Raw genomic sequence first — 16,293 nt, forward strand, 5'->3', positions numbered from 1 at the left:
CCCCACATAGCTACACATCCTTTTCTAAAACCTCCCCAGCATTCCATCCCTTTGGCTCTCCCACCTGTTCACTGGCCGATGGCAATTTGTGGGGGTCAGCTGTCAGGACCACCAGGTCGTCAATGATGCCCTGCAGGTGGGTGATCTCTCCCAGCATGGTGATCTCTCCATTCTGCAAAAAAGACAAGAGGAGAGAATCGGGCAACTCAATATTCCTGCATTACAGTGGGCTGGACTAGATGACCCTTGTGGTCCCTTCCAATTCTATGATAAGTATCCTTGCATCACAAATGGACCCCTTTGCAAGTGCTGGTTCTATCTGATGAAGGTTACGTGGGTTAACCTGGGCAGGGCCCAGCCATATGGTTCCCTAGCCTTGGAGATAGAAGTATGGATGAAGAGCCAAAGGCAACTTAGCAGTGCAGCCTGGGCAATACTACCACAAGCACAGTCCACCTCTGGGGCTGATGGGAGTTGTAGTCCAAAATAACTAGAAGGCACCAGGTTGAGAAAGGCTGATCTAATATGTAGTCATCAAGAACCACATACACAACCTTGAGCTCCTGGGAGGAAAAGGCGAGATAGAAATGCAATCAATCAATCAATCAATCAATCAATCAACAGCATCTCAAGGGAAGGGCTTGACCAAAGTCTCATTCACTGTTGGCGCACACAGTCTCCTTAACCTTAACTTGGCAAGCCCACCTAAATCCACAATAAGCCTTGGAAAGGAATGTATAGATAAAGACAGGATGTAGATTAGCCATATGTACGGGGCAAGACCTTTTGAAACATTGCTTCAGGTGGGAGCAGAGGTGTGTGCAGGTGTGACAGACAGTGTTGGGTGCAATCCAACCCTGTTGACACCCCATAGTTCAGAGTAAGTCCAGGAGGAGCCGGAGTTTGTTTTTCTCTGCAAGCTGCCTAAATTTGCATCTATATGCATAAATCGCCACATACAAAATTGACGCACATTTTTCTCCAGTGGGCCCGTGCACCAAATATTTTAAGTACCTACCAATACCCGAGATGTATACTGTCACTATGGGAGGGGTGGGGGTGGCTGCCAGAATTTTGTTTGCAAATTAAAATACACTATACTCAACCCATGAAACAAATGTGGGCAGTTGAATATTGGGTAAGGTAGGGGTGGGGGGCACCTACCACCACAGGTTGCAAATAAGCGATGAAGGTGCAGAACCGCCCTCGCTCCTCAATGAGTGCCTTGCGGACAGCCTGTTTCTCCGTTTCTTCCAAAAGAAGGTACATGTCATTGACATCTTGGAGTGCATTGTCCAGTTGAGGCTGCAGGTCCCCTTTACCTGAAAGAAGGACAGGGAGACAGAGACATCACCTCCTCTTCACCCACCAGCCCCCAGGTCCAGCCTCAAAGCTCTGGCCTACTTCTGGAGGTAGCCCCTGAACAGATGTGGCGCCTCACATCTGTATATTTCCTGACTATGGTGAAACTGGGTAACCTAAACTGGAGCACAGAGAGGTCCTCTAGGTAGGGAAAATGCCAGTCTAGAAACAAGCAAACCTTCCTAGATTTTACTGCTGCGAGTGATGTCTCCCGATATCTTCAGTGACTGGTGGTCTCTGCTGAATAAACACTACCTGGGCATAGAGCAGACTCCAACCTGGTGTCACAGATTTCTATCAAAGAGCCTGTCGTGTCTTCAATAAATGGCAATTCCTCATCTTCCATTGTTCAGACACGAAATTAAATTCTGTTTAAACCAGTTTGATTATAGCATAATGCACCCGTATCCAGACTTACTGAATAGCTCCCAAGAACCAAAAGCAACCATTTTGTGAGTACTCTGACCTGTACGAGAGATGTTTAAAATACTCAGAGGGTTGTGAAGAAACACACCCAAGTTGGTTTGCCAAACACTAAGAGGGGCTATTTTTTGTTCAATCTACAAGCTATTTTTTAAGCCTTTTTGCCTGAAGAGCAGGTTAAATGACTTTTTAAATAAGTAAACACTGGTCTTTGACCCTGTTATCCAGGATTTGTCATTCTGATGAACTGTGATGTTGGCTCTGATGCTCTCGATCCCTATTGTTATGACAGAGGGAAGCTCAGTTTCATGCTTGCTTAATTTTTATGGATGTTCACATGTGATAAAATTTATGATTTCAGACAAGTAGCATCATGACTGCATATATTGCATAGGTCTATAAAAGTGTGAGGGCCACTGTTAATATCTGTAGCTGGCCCTCCAGGAGGCACTGGGCTCCTGGCCCACATCAGCCCTGGCGACATTTCTGTCCATGTCTGCATCCCGAAAGGAGTGATATTGGCCAGATATGTCATATCACTGGTCACTGTGGAAAGCAACAAACTGTATTTATGTCTTTTCTAGTCTGAATGTTGTGCACTGAATACTTTGTATACAGCTTTGGATTTTCTTAAATATTAAGCAGCTTACAAGTAATTTAAACTCAATCTATTAATAATAACTATATTTGTAAACAGGGCTAAGCCAAAACCTTCATTGTTTTTCAGGAACATCTTCTGCATAACTGAACATGCCCACCATGCTATTTCAATATTGCTTGCAAAAATGCCCCCCGTCTCTTTGCACTGCCCTCCCCTGCCTACTCCCTCAACTGACTTCATTTGACTTTGCAGATGTCATGATGGAACCAAGCCTTATTTCACCCCATAGTCCCCAACTGCTACCAATTCATGAAGACGTATGAGGCAATAAAGGGAGTGGAGGATGTCACAACTGTCCCCATCTCCACTCCAAGGAGCACCTTGCTCCTCTCCTTAAGCGCCTGTGTTGGCTCCCACCAAGGATGCAAGCTCTCCACCCTCTTCACTTCCTATGAAATATTTCTCTTTTTGACCTCTTAGTCTGAAGCAAGTTCTCCTTTACCCCTGCCTTCTTCTCCCTACTCTGCCTTTGCACCTTTGACTATGCCATTCTACAGCATCTGGAACAGCAGCCTCCTCACTTTCAATCTGTGAAGTCACCTTCCTACCTTCTGGCCCATCGTGACCTCTGCAAAGCACAATCGCTCCACCATTCTTGCTCCTCCTGTTACCACTCCCTCCACCTCCATGATTCACACAAGTCCTTTGCCAACCCTCTACTCTCTAGCATGACTCTCCAGACTGGGAGAGGAGCCATCGTACTGCTAGCAATAACTAGATGTTACATGAGATGCAGGTTGTCCTTCTCATGTAGGGTGGCAGGGAGAAGAAAGCCCTATTGGCCCACACAAGTCTGAAGGGGTCATGCTCAAAGCAGTGGGAGGCCTTCTCCTGCTATGCAGCATCTTCATTTTCTGGGTGTAGCAGTAAAATTGGGCAAGAGGCCCATGTTGGCTTCTGGCTCTTCAACCCTCCAAAGGTGGGCAGGTGTGTCTAGATCCATCCTTTTCTGCTTCTTTGAATTCACCCCACAGGCTTTTTCCAATTGCCCACTGGCAAGAGGAGTCCCAGCAGTTGGCCCAGCAGTGGATCTGTGTATCACTAGCCAGATACAGAGCACAGTGGTCCTTGGGACTCCTAGAGTCAATTGAGAGGGCTGCCCTGCTCCCATGATGCACCTTGCCTTTCCCTCCTCCGTCCCAGTTTGTGCTGGATTCATCACTCTCTCCTTCCCACACAAACCCATTCACAATTCCAACACTGTAATTCAAAAGCAGAAGTTCAAATTCATTCCAAGTCCAGACCTTAGTTTCACAGCGGTGCTGAAATTTGTGTGACTCAGTTGCTTGGAAGGCTGCGCTGTGAGAATCTGGGTTGGGGTGGATGGGTATTGCTACTCATACAAATACTCAAGGACACACAAAGGGAGTCACAGACACATGGACTTCAAAAGTTCGTCGGAAGCACAGACACCAAGAGAGCCCTTAGGATCAAGGCTCCCCTGGAGCTGTCCATGCTCACAACCACCCATTGATCACAGGCTATGCAAAACAGAGGTGCCAGCAAGCAATTCACAATGTGTGCAGAACCAACCATGAAATGCTTGGCTTGATGGACAGCAATGAAGACCACCCTTGTGCAACCGCAGCCCTGCTGTCACTCAGATATGTTGCCTCCCACCACCACCACCACCAGCCCACATGCAAAGAAGGTAAAGCAAGATGTCTGAGCAGCCAGGCGGGTGGAAAACCAGTGTGGGGAGGAACGGGGAAGACTGGAAGAATGGCTGATTGCTGAGAAAAAGTCAAGAAACAGCCAAGCTGTTGAGGCAGTGGGCCCCAGGATATTGGAGGGCTAAGGCTGAGATCCTGATGCTTGGGCTTGGCAGCCAAAAGACCCAGGGAAAAGGAGCTATAAAGTTAAGGGGAACCTGCGAGACCTATATAACGCTTGCTGAATTTAATAATGCTTGAGGAAAGCTAGAACTGGCCTTTTGAAAATGGAAGCCAAGGCACCAACCCACCCTTCTGATGAGCTGTTGCTGAAGCGTGCATTCCCTGTCCAATTCCACTTTTTAAAGTGGCTCTTCCCCATCCCTAATCTCAAGGCTGTCACTCTCTGGGGCGGATCTGGGCCCAAGGTGGGTGGATCTCAGCATTTGCCCCAGAGCCATTCTGGAGCGGTGCAGCAGAGCCAGAGAAAGAGGAGTGTCCAGATGGGAATAATGAGGCCCTGTGGTGATGCTGATCAGGCCTGAAATGAAAGCCAACTTAAAAAGTGCCCACTGACAATGTCTTGTTGCTTATGCCTTTGTGGTTCAAGAGGGTGAGGATACTAAGAGGGATCATAGGGATGCTCTTGTGAGTGTCTCCCAGCACAAGACAAGAAGGCCTCCTCTTTGCTTTGGCCTAAGGGGGAAGGAATGGTTATTCCAACCTGCACCAATCAATTTTAACCAGGCCTTTGGTCCCTAACTGAAAGCACCTGGGGCCCTTAAGTGCCCAGACAAATGGTGGCACTCTGCTGCAGGTGGAAATTGTGGTCTCCCTCTGAAGGAGACCTAGCCACCTTCCAGAACAGCCTTCCCTGAAGCCGGTGCCCTCCAGTTGTTTTGGGTTACAAATCCCATAAGCCAGTGGTGTCCAAACATTTTTAAAAGAGGGCCAGATTTGATGACGTGAAGGGCCATGGGGGCTGACCAAAGGGCCAACCAATGTTGCTGACCTTTTTTTAGGATTGAAGTTGTTGAGGGTTTTTTTAGGTTTTAACCCCAGGAAATAAACTGCCACAGGGCATGGATTAAACCGACCGGTGGGCCACATTAGGCCCCCAAAATGGACTTTGGACATGCCTGCCATAAGCAATACCAAGGAGGATTTCCTCCAGAGAAGGCTGAGGCTGATGGGAGTTGTGGTCCAAAACACTAGGTTGGAGAAGATGGCCCCAGAGTGAGAGACTGAGCCAGTCTGGATCCGTGAGAATTCAAGCTGTTTTTCCATTTTGTGTTCAACTGATGAAACCAAAGTGTATGTGCTTTGAATGTGCCCTTTGATATCCCCCTTTTCAAAGTGGCAACAGGGCATATGAAGCAGCCTTGCACTGAGGCAGACCCCTGCCCAGAGGAGTGGCTCTGTGGGGTCTCAGGCAGGTGGAGAGGGTAGGACCCCTTCTTCCTCCTTCACATTGCTTTCTGCTACCCAATCCTTTAAACTGGGATTGAACCATCAGGCAGAGGCAAACTCAGCCCTCCAGATGTTTTGAGACTACAGTTCCCATCATCCCTGACTACTGGTCCTGTTGGCTAGGGATGATGGGAGTTGTAGTCCCAAAACACCTGGAGGTCTGAGTTTGCCTATGCCTGCAATACATTCTGTAAAATAACCCAGTTTTTTGCAGCCCCAGGAAGGTGGGGCCTGAATGCAACTCTTGCAAATCAAACTAAGGGTTTTCATGTATGCTAGGCTTCTTTTAAGACACAAAGAACACTGTCTTTAGAAAACAGCTTCACAACAACCTTGTAAGGGAGCTTAGGCTGAAAGGTAGGGACTTGACTTTCCAAGGCCAAGAAAGGCCCAAGGTTGAAATGGTCAAACTATAGATAAATAAACCCGGCACACACCACATATTTTGACCTAAAAGGCCTCATAAGCCTCATAGGCCTCATATTTTGACCTAAAAGGCCTCATAAGCAAGGCCAAGGGTTGGGGGTAGGAGTTGTACTCTACCAACAAAATGGGGAGTGGGGGGGAGAGAGAGATTACTCTAAACAGAGGCAAGGCAAGAGCCCCAGGGATTTTGGCATCTCAGGTGCTTAGCTAGTTTGTGGATGGGCTAGTCAGGGGGTTGGCATAGCAGGGGAGGCGCACACCCATTTCCCATGGGGTCTTGCTTGCCAGCAGGCCAAAATAAGATGCCTTTGGAACAATCTCCCAAGTCTCCAATTTGGCCTGAGGTAAGCTGCTCTTCCTTAGCCTCAGCCTGGCCATCCGCAACATGGGGGGCAGTAATGCTGGCCTGCCTTACAGGGTCGTTGCAAGGTTCACTGAGAAGAATGAAGCAACTTTGAACTTAGTATTTCCGTTTTTGCCATGTGGCCTGTTGGCACCTTACACCTCAGGTTCCTGCGTTCATCACCACCTCCTCCCTGCCTCCAGCAAAGCTGAGCCGAGCCTCAGTCAGCCCCATCAGCTTAAGCTGCTCCCAACCCTCAATGCACCACTTGCATCAGCATGGCCTCCAGAGGTTTCATTTCATTTCAAGCCCAACCAAAACAGAGTGGAGGGAGGGAGGGGGGAGAGGATTACAGGTAGTGAAGCCAAGAGCGTGGAGGAAGGGCGAGGGATGCCTGGATGAAGCTGAGATGGCAACGTTTGACTTACCAAGTAGCTCTACAGGAAGGATGTGGAAAGGAGGGAAGAGAAAGGAGAGAGGGAGGAAGAGAGAAAGAAGAATGTGTGAAAGACAGGCTGATGTATAGAGCCATCTTCTCACCCGGAACAGGACCCCACAGAACCACCACCCAACTCAGCCACATCACCAGGTACACAACTGCCCTCCCGCCATAAAATGACAGCAGGGGACAGCTGCGTCTGGTCAGGTCTTCTCCACTGGCACAAGGAGCAAAAGTGGGAGCCACAGGACTCTGATAACCTCCCCCAGGTGGGGGGCAGTGGCAGGTCCAGGGGTGGAGTGGGGATTCCCCAAGGCAGAATGCAAATGCCCCAGACCCAAGCCAAATGCCACAGGTCCCCAATCCACCTTGCATGGAGCAGCCAAACAGGAGGAGGAAGGCACAGAGACATTTGCACCCTGCACCTTGTCTTCCCAAGGAGTCATTAGTGGCCACGTGCACACGCAACATCTGGTTTGGGCCTCAGAGGGTCCGCTGCAGGAGCCAGGAAGACCCCTCTCAATACCTAGAAGGACTGAGAATGGTATGAGACGCCACACTGAGAACACCAACACAGTTCTCTTCCCATGACAGAGTGTGTGCATAAAGGGGAGGGAGAGGCACTTTGATAGGAAATTATCCCCGAGGCCCCCCCCCCAACTTTGCAGTCAGCACCAGCATACACACATGGTAACTTCGAGGAGCAATGACCTGGATCAACACACTGGCCTGATTTTAGGGCAATAAGAACTTAGCAAGGCTCTGAAAGCAACCCTCCCCTGGCAATCACATGTTCACAAGATGGGAGGGCAAACCAAAAGTGCGGAAACTTAAAGCACCGGCTGAACAACGCCCCCTGCAGAAACTGCCACTCTCACAAAGACCCATTCAGACACACAAGCAAACCAGAAGCAGGCAAGCTCCCTTCTCCCCTTGGAATCTGCTACCACAACTCTGAAGACAGCTGGGCCTTCTTTCTCCTTGGGGGTTAAAATGCCTCACAGCTTTGAAGAGGATCAATAGCTGAGAGGCATGTGTGTTCTTCTGCACTTAAAACAAATAAATCCAAGATTCCTGAACTGAGCAAAGGTGAATGCTGTGAGCCTAATCAACAGACCTCTCACTCGGCCATCTCCTCTGGTTTCTGAGGCCTCAGCCAGCATTGCCCACCCACACTGTTAAGCCACAGGGGCCAGAAACTTGCTTTAACACCCCCCCCCCCAATAAATTCAGGAAGCTGAATTCATTCCCTTTTCTGTCACTGCCTAACACAAAGCTCTGTCTCACCTGCAAAGCAAACAACCCACAAAGGGATTTGGAGAACCTCTGGGCCCCAGGACATTATGCCGCAAGGAGGCCTCCACCCTAGTTTAACCAGGATCTTACACTGCAATGAATTTAACTGGAGAATTAAACCAAGGTCCTTGCTCCATCCATGCCATTACCTGTGCAGGGAAACGTTCACTGCTAAGGCAGAAGCAATTTAGTTTATCCAAGGGCAGCCCAACAAATCCAGTCCCCCTCTTCAATCAGGGGTTGGAGGCCAACATCACTAGCCAAACTGAGCTGCCCTTTGGCCAGAAAGACCCTGGCCGATCTTACCTTTGCGGGCTTTCTTCTGAAGCTTCAGTGTGTCAGAGGACTTCTTCTTTATCTCATGGCGGGCTCGTTTGTATTCTAAGGAGACAGGAATTGGGAGACACGAGGCCTGATTCCAAGTGACCAGAAGGCAAACAGCTTGGCGGGTGGACCCCGAGGTCCCCCACATGGCGTGAGCAGACAAGGGAGGCCACTGCTCTCTATGGGGCCCAGACTCAACTCCTGGCTTTCATCTCCTCCCACCCTAAGCCCCACAGTCACATCCTTGCCACTGCTTTCCTCTGAGCATCAGACACTGCCTCACAGGCTATGGGGCAGCCCTTTTACCTTTCGCGTGATCTTTGTCAAGCTGGTTAGCAGTCTTCTTCCAGTCCTCTATCCGATCCTGCAGGGGGTTAATCAGGCTCTCCATCAGGGCACTGCAGGAGGGGGGAAGGCACCCAGAGAGAGGCGGGTTAGCAGGGCCAAGGGATGCGGAGAAGGGTTTGCAATGAAATCCCCATAAATGTGCCAAGGTGATCCAAATGGCTCAGTAACTCATTCTCTGGACTACAGTATGGAAGTGGCTCGAGTTTCTAAAACCCTGAGCCTCCTTCTGCATGTCTTGCCTATTTCAGCACCTCCCCAATCCCGTTTTCAAGGCCACTGAGCCTCTCTCTCTTCTTCTTCGGAAAGGGAGCCTGGGGCTGGCCCACACACATGACAAGCACGCGAGTCTAACAAAAGGCACTTACTTGGTAAACTGCCTCAGCTTGGTCTCAATACTGCGGTGCCGCATACACATCCGGGTTAGTGCGGAGCCGATGTCCCTCGTGGCTCCTGAGGTGAAAAACCAGCCCTCGTGTTAATGGACAACAGTCAAGAGGTAGTGCAGAAAAATTCAAGTACGAAATTTCTTTCCTTTCCTTCTCTCTTGTTCAGTTGGAGAGAAAAAAACGGAGAGGCAAGGAATTGAGATGTTGCCACAGGCTGAAGGAAAGCCTGACATTGGGGCTGGGTGAGGGAGTGAGATCACATGGGCTGGGAAACCAAGTTGCCTGAGAGTCTGAGGAAGGAGCACCTTGTTTCAGAAGTAGCAAAGCAGAGCTATCAGGGCTCTCTCCTGACTTTCCTCCTGAGGGGGCATACAGAAAGGCATCATATGTTACTCTCACAGGAACCCTGCCAACTGTTTCTTCAGCCTCTACTTGAGACTCAGTTCCTCCTCTCTGGACATCCATTTTCCATCAGAGAAGGTGGCGGCAGAGCAGGGATCGCCTGAACACTGTCCCAGGTCTGACTTTCTATCCAGTCCCCTCAGAAGCCCCTATTATCTCCAGGCATTACATGGTACTGAAAAGTCAGAATAATAGAAGCTCTTATGAAACATTACTTTGGGGCAACATCTTCCCCTCCAGGATTTCACAGGTGAAAAAGGACTCTCCAGTGGGCTTGTAACACTCCCCCCACCCAATTCATCTCACAAACACTTCTTCCCCTTGCCAAAGGTTGTTCCAGGATTCCATTCATGCTAGAGTGACTCACTTGGCAATGGCCTATCTTACACAAATTAGTAAAATGTTCACAAGAGTTTCCATTAAAAAGAAAGGGTTTTTTCCTCTTACACAGTGGAGCTAGAGGCTGTGTTTGCAACTTAAAGAGCATCAGAAGGATCCTTCCAAACTGGGAGATTAGGAAACAAATGCATTTTGATGTTAAGAAGGTGTGTGGAGGGGAATGCATTTGGGGCACACCCCCTAACTTCACCCATAAATACACCATGATGAGGTCTGAGCTGCATTGTAATGTTGTAACCTTCCTGCAGAGTGGGGTTGATTAGTCCAGCCCCTTTGATAATTTTGGTTGCTCCTTTCTGCCTTTCCCTCCCAGCTCTAGAATATCCTTTGAGTTAAAGGCTATCACTATCAAAGGCTAACAATTGGCTCCAAGTCTAGGGCCCTGCCTGATGGAGAACAGAGCAATTCAGATTTTGTCCATTGGGGGTAGCAATAACCACACTGACACTGACCCCTCTCTCTTTCTCTGCGCCTTGAACATGAGGATATGAATGGATGGAACAGTCTTTCATAGGAACTGCCCATCAAACTGCATCCCTCCCAAAGCATGGATTATGGGGCATTTTGCTGTTTGAGGGAGAGGAAAATGCCCACATACACTAATTCACATGGGAGCCCAATCCAATGAGAAGTTATCTAGTGCAAGCCTCATTGAAATGAACATGCATTTATAGGGACCTTTACACAAGATGAGATGGCACCCTGTGGGTCGCAGCTAAATGTCCTTGATAGCACCAGAAACTAACAGTCAGAGGTGATTTCTGTCTCTTTCTGCTCATTTCCATTTCAACTTGCTCCTGGTCACACGTGCCGTAATTGCTGTGAGTGCTCCAGTTGGAGAACAGCCTCTACTAAAGGTGTCATTGACCTTAAAGAAGCACGAATTCAGGACGAAAGGGAGAAACGAGCTCAGAGGAAGGCAGCTTGGAGAAATCCTCACCATGATCAACTCCGACCCAGAAACCTACATCCCCACTGTGGAAGGACGTGTGGATCCAGAATTGGCCTCCACAGTCACTTACGGACTCACTGTTAAGACCGTGGTCATGGAAGACAATCTTACTTGGCTATGAGTGATCACCAAAGAAGAAGAAGAATTGCTGCTCTAGAGGAGCCTTCTCCAATCTGTTGCTCCCCATATGCTTTGGACTACAATACCTGTGCTGACTGGGGCTGTTGGGAGTTACTTCCCAAAACATGAATGGCAGCAACTTGGCAAAGGTGGCTCCAGGATCTAGACTACCTTCTGTTTTCCTTGAGATATACATAAAAAGTGCCCCCGAAGGATGTCTTCCTCTCAATCCTGCCTTTTAAGCACTTCCTAGGAAGAACACATTGCGTACTCCCACAACACCGAAGCAGAATGACTGTGAAAGATTAATGAGGCAAAGGCACGCAACTGTGCCAGGAAAGACGAATGCACAGAAATCACACGTCAGAGGAACCCAGTGTCACCTGGGAATGGCAGATCCAGCCCTCAAAGGTATTGGGAGGGAGGAAGTTAAGAGTGGATGCAACAGACCATGATCAACTCAGCCGGCATGATGAATTCAGGTTAATGAGGGATCTGCACGCACACCAGTATGCAGCACTGTGCAAGCTGCAGGGAGAAATTTGCAAAACACTTCACCTTCTGCTGCCCAGCCTGAGCTGGCCAGGAAGTGGCAAAAGTTGCATGGAGTCTCCAAGACACAGCCTTCAGGAAGGGATCTTTGGAGGCTGCCCCAGAGCACTTGACATGAATTCTCTAACCCTACTCCTTAAAACAGCCCTTTAAAGCAGGCCAGCCACCACACTGCCCGGAAAGACATATTTCATCCAGCTCTGGGTGAGGCACCTGATGCTCATTCAGGCCATGAGTTGACCTGACCTGTCAGCTATCACTGCGGGGGGGGATGAGCAGCAAAGTTTTTAATCAAACAGAGATTAATCAATTTTAAACTTTTGATCAAAAAGGTGCTCTTAAAGGTAGGGTAGCTGTGAGGGCCAGGTGTCCTACCAGTGACCCAGTTCCTTTTACTAGTCTTGGATTACTAGGCAATGATTTGCCAAGTGGCCTTGCTCAATGCTAAGGATGATCACTGCGCTTTAGTCATCTCTCTCGTACATTCCAAGAGCCCAAGACCATTTCCTTCTTGACCTCAGATGAGGCCAGCTAATTCTCCGCAAGTCTGCTTGTGCTTATGGTTCTGGTCCTGCAGTCTATTGAGCCTGACCTTCCAGAGCAACACTCTTAAGTGTTGGAGCATCAGAAGGTGACATGAATGTGATTGACCCTCTGTTGCTTTTTGGAATTTTCTCCCAACCATGGAGGATGGAAAGACACCAGCACTACCTCCACAACAGTGGTGCACTTCACACACCCCTTCTTACTGGGGGTGGGGGGTCATCCTGGCTCCAGAGCCACCGCTGTGCAGCTGCAGCAATAGACAGAGGAGGATGACTCACTTCCTTTGCTTGTTTCCTTAGCTTGCTGAACGGGGCTTCTGCTGCAGATCACAGCCATTGACAGGGAGAAATCATTTCCTCCTGTTCCCCCTTTCCCGGTTCTGACCAGGAGTGCTGCTTCCTCTTAAGAGTTGCTCCCTCTTGGCCAAGACATTTTACCCCCAGCCCCCAACCCTATGGCTGTAATCACCTGACACAAAATACATCCTTAGTATCTCTTTCAGAAAAAAATCTCCCAGCATTTTCTGCAAACATTGAGATCTTGTGGTTCACATTCTGAATCGCACTTGGCAACTTCACTAGCAACACCCCCCTCCCGAGCAATGTCCACACATGTGCAATCAGAGCAACCCCCCAGTTTCCCTTGTCCTCTTCCACCACCCCACTAACAACTCAGTGGATAAAACCGTGCAGTCCCAGAGGTCCTTCTGTCTCTTTTCAGAGACCGCCTGGGGAATTTTGTTGCCATAAACACAAAAGTTAAAATGACGTAGCACCTCCTACTCACCCACCCATCAACCTTCTTGGACAACAGCGAAACATTAAAGAGGAAAGACAGACAAGAAAATTTAAAATGGGGTGGGGAGTCAGTGCATTCAAAAGTTGTCAGTGTCAAGATGGGAAGGCTGGGCCAAGTTGATTCTTTTCTCTCCTTCAATTACTGAGCTCAAATTCAGCTACTTACTGGGGCTGGAAGCTTGGAGTTTCAGTAGCTGTGGTGTGTTTCTGAGACCATTTAGTGCACTTGCTCTGCTTAGAAGCTGGTACCTGAAGAACTGCCTGCTCCCTTCCCACATCCCTTGGTGGGAAGGTGCCTCCCCTGCCTGTGATTGTTTTGCACTTCAGTGTTTTCGCCTTCCTTTGAATTGTGAGCTGAATAATATTGTGATCACTTCCAGCTCCAGGACACCTTATGTTTGCAATTATTTACACCTTGCCTTTCCAAGGGAGCTTATACACATCTGTTGAAATAGCACCGAGGACAAAATACGAACTAAAAAACAGGCTAAAATGCAACAAGCAAATAGCTTCATTTCCTTCATTTGTGCACCCCAGAGTGGTTGACATAATAAAAGCCATAAAACACAGTCATAAGCAAATGAGTCCACAAACACAACTAAAAGCAAAACATAACCAGCACTAATAACCAGTTAAAGCCAAAAATCTGTCCTTAATGGTGTCCCACTAGAATAACAGGGCAGCTTTCACTTGGCCCTGAAGGAGAAAAAACTGGGCAGTGCATGATCCCCCACTGCAGCAAAGGTCCTATCGCTACCCTGCAATGGGAGTGGAGTGGAGTGGAGTGTGTGTGTGTGTGTGTGTGTGTGTGTGTGTTACCGAGAGCTAAGCAACTCCATATACAGGCAAGTTCATATGGGAGTTGTCCAGCCCTGTCTCCAAATATGTTAGAGGGCACCAAGTTGGGGAAAGCTAGGATAGACAGCCCTTCAAAAGCCATGATTCCAAGCCACTTGGGGCATTATAGGTAGAAAACAAACAAACAACATGAGCTGAGCCTGGTAGAGAACTGGAGAAGCCAGTGAACATCTTTCAACCACTGGTCAAATATTATCAGCACAGCAGATCCTAGTCCATATGTGTCTACCACACTTTGAATCTACTGCACTGAAGTTTCTCAACACTTTTTATTGGCAGCCCCACATATAACATTGCCCTAGATATTACTAAGTCATGAGGAAATGTGGCAAAATTATTATTTTTCCAGACAAGCCCACAGTGCTAGTAAAAGTCACTCTTGAGCCACAGACTGCTTTATTGCATTGTTGACCATTTTAACTTTGCATGTAAATTTCCTTGGCAAATTTCCTGCCACGTCGAAGCATTAGACAGCTTTAGAATACCAAGATGATGCAGGCTTGTGGGCACAATGGCTTCCTTCCCATGGACTAGTTGCTTGTTTACTCCAGGAAACTTGGGGCAATGAAGCCAGCCTTGATTAAGGACAGCCAAGTGGTACAAGCACATGCACCAGGCATTCAATCCTGAACATATCTGCCGCCTTTAGGATCAAAAAAGCTGTCGCCATGAAAGTGCTTTCACGAGTGGCCTAACACAGCGAGCAGGGCAAGGCATTGTGAGTTAAAGAGCAAACACTACAAGCAAAGGGGTGTATTTAAAATTGTTTCACCTTCTATTTTCTCCCTAGATGTTTTCTTTACTTCGTAAAAAAAGCTCTCAACGTCCCTTTCTGTCCTGAATGTGCAAAAGGCAAAATAAACTCAATCATAGCAGCAGAAGAATGCAAATAACAGCTGAGCTGCAAGTCTGCCTTACAACTATTCAACATCTCAAACTTCAAATTGCAATGGCAACCTCAAAACTGCATGCACGCAATTAAAGAAATGCATGAATGACTTTTTGAATATTTGTACGGAACATAAGTCTACCACCTGAGACACCCCTGCCTCCGCTTTGATCTTCCTACAGAAGAAAGAACCACAATTGCACACTTTGCACATCATCAAAGTCTTCCCTCTCAGCTGCTCTCTGCTGAACAGCTGCACAGAAGGAGACCCAAAGAGAAGGATGATATCTAGCTGCCAACAGGCTCTGGGTGATTACCTATCATGTCCCACTCTATATAATTCAGTTCCTTTTAGTTTCATGCCATAACCAAGACATCTAACCTCCAGAGGCAGAAACTGCCCACCCACACAAAATACCTGGATGGTGAAAAATTGGATTCAGCCATTCTTTCAGTAAACAGCTATGGGTGAATTGGCAGTTCTAGTCTGCAGGAAAAATTGAGAGTATGGAACTGGGTGATGTCCTAGGCATGTGGTTCAAGCATAGAAGCCATGTTCCCAAGATAGATCCAGATGCATCAGATGGGACATTCACTATGGTCTGAGTCAGCAGTGCAGCCCACAGGCTAGGCAGGCAAGAAGGATGTCAAAAAGAATTACAGAGCAAAGCAACTCTCATTCACAGCCTGAGACTCACATATAGAAAGCTGGGGGTGGGGGAAGGAATAGTTTTATATGCTCATATGCTAATAACTAATCATATGCTAATATTTAATTTGCTGGAAGCTGCTCAGATGACGGAATATAAATTATAATTACTACTACTACTATTGAGAAGCATGCAACTGTTTCCCACTTGTGATCTGAAATGGTGCAGATGAAAAGTTTTACCACCTCATTTTCTATTTGCATGATCTGTGCCTCAGTCTCCCCTCTTGTGGAATTCTCCAAAGGGCCACACACTTCAAGCTACCAGGCATCCCAGAAGCCCCTCCTCCTAAAGGACTCCCTTTCCCCTCCCGTGACCTCCTTTCCAAATCACAGCCATGGCTGTATTTTCTATTACCTGTGGCTCCCTCCTTTAGTAATCACCCTGCACATCTGTCCACTAAGGCTTCCCTTAATTCCCTAGACCTAAAGAACAGGGTATTCTGTGGACTTGGGGGAGGTGGCAGGCTGGGCTAAGCCAGGCATGGACCTGTTCATTAAACATGTGTTGCCCACTGGTTTGGAAGAGGGGGGTTACTTCTAAAACTAAAAGTAAGCACACAAGGGTAGGTGGGTTTGAACCTTGCTCCCTTTCCCTACTTCTTTAGGACATTTCCCCACATGTCATGTGGTCCATTTTGCGTTAAAGGGGAAACTCCCTCCCATGATTTATAACCAAACAGATGAGCATGTGTTTGCTAGGCATACACACTCCTGGCCTGGCATGGGTCGCTGGCATCGCCACATCATCTCAGCAGCAAACGCAAATCTCTACATGGGTTTGAGTAGTAGGTGCAGAAAGCCTGTGCAAGTAAATATGGAGGTCTACCTTTGTTTCCTCATCACAGCCCTTCCCTAGATGTTTATAAATAACAAGCTGTGGCTTCTTGTCTAAAAGCCGGAGTGAACCAGCCATGATAGAATGTCAGGAAACTGCTC

General features: G+C 48.0%; 1 protein-coding gene across 8 annotated transcripts in view; it reads right to left on the reverse strand.

The window, feature by feature from the left end:
- Window positions 1-16,293, reverse strand: part of MTSS2 (MTSS I-BAR domain containing 2) — a 57,540-nt gene that overhangs the window by 11,006 nt on the left and 30,241 nt on the right. For 5 of the 8 annotated variants that reach the window (XR_014528786.1, XR_014528787.1, XR_014528788.1 and 2 more), the window contains exons 4-8: window positions 9,110-9,194; window positions 8,703-8,794; window positions 8,379-8,453; window positions 1,165-1,322; window positions 65-172 (exon numbers count right to left, since the gene is read on the reverse strand). Coding sequence is in view for 5 of the 8 variants with exons in the window: in XM_083514975.1 (XP_083371101.1) it covers window positions 65-172; window positions 1,165-1,322; window positions 8,379-8,453; window positions 8,703-8,794; window positions 9,110-9,194 (518 nt within the window). In the remaining 3 variants the exon portion in view is untranslated. Of the gene's footprint in view, window positions 1-64; window positions 173-1,164; window positions 1,323-6,765; window positions 6,775-8,378; window positions 8,454-8,702; window positions 8,795-9,109; window positions 9,195-16,293 lie in introns of all 8 variants that reach the window. The other 3 variants (XM_083514974.1, XM_083514973.1, XM_083514971.1) reach the window with 1 other exon arrangement.

This window comes from Podarcis liolepis (assembly GCF_965112155.1).
Source record: "Podarcis liolepis genome assembly, chromosome: 7".
Lineage (NCBI taxonomy): Eukaryota > Metazoa > Chordata > Lepidosauria > Squamata > Lacertidae > Podarcis > Podarcis liolepis.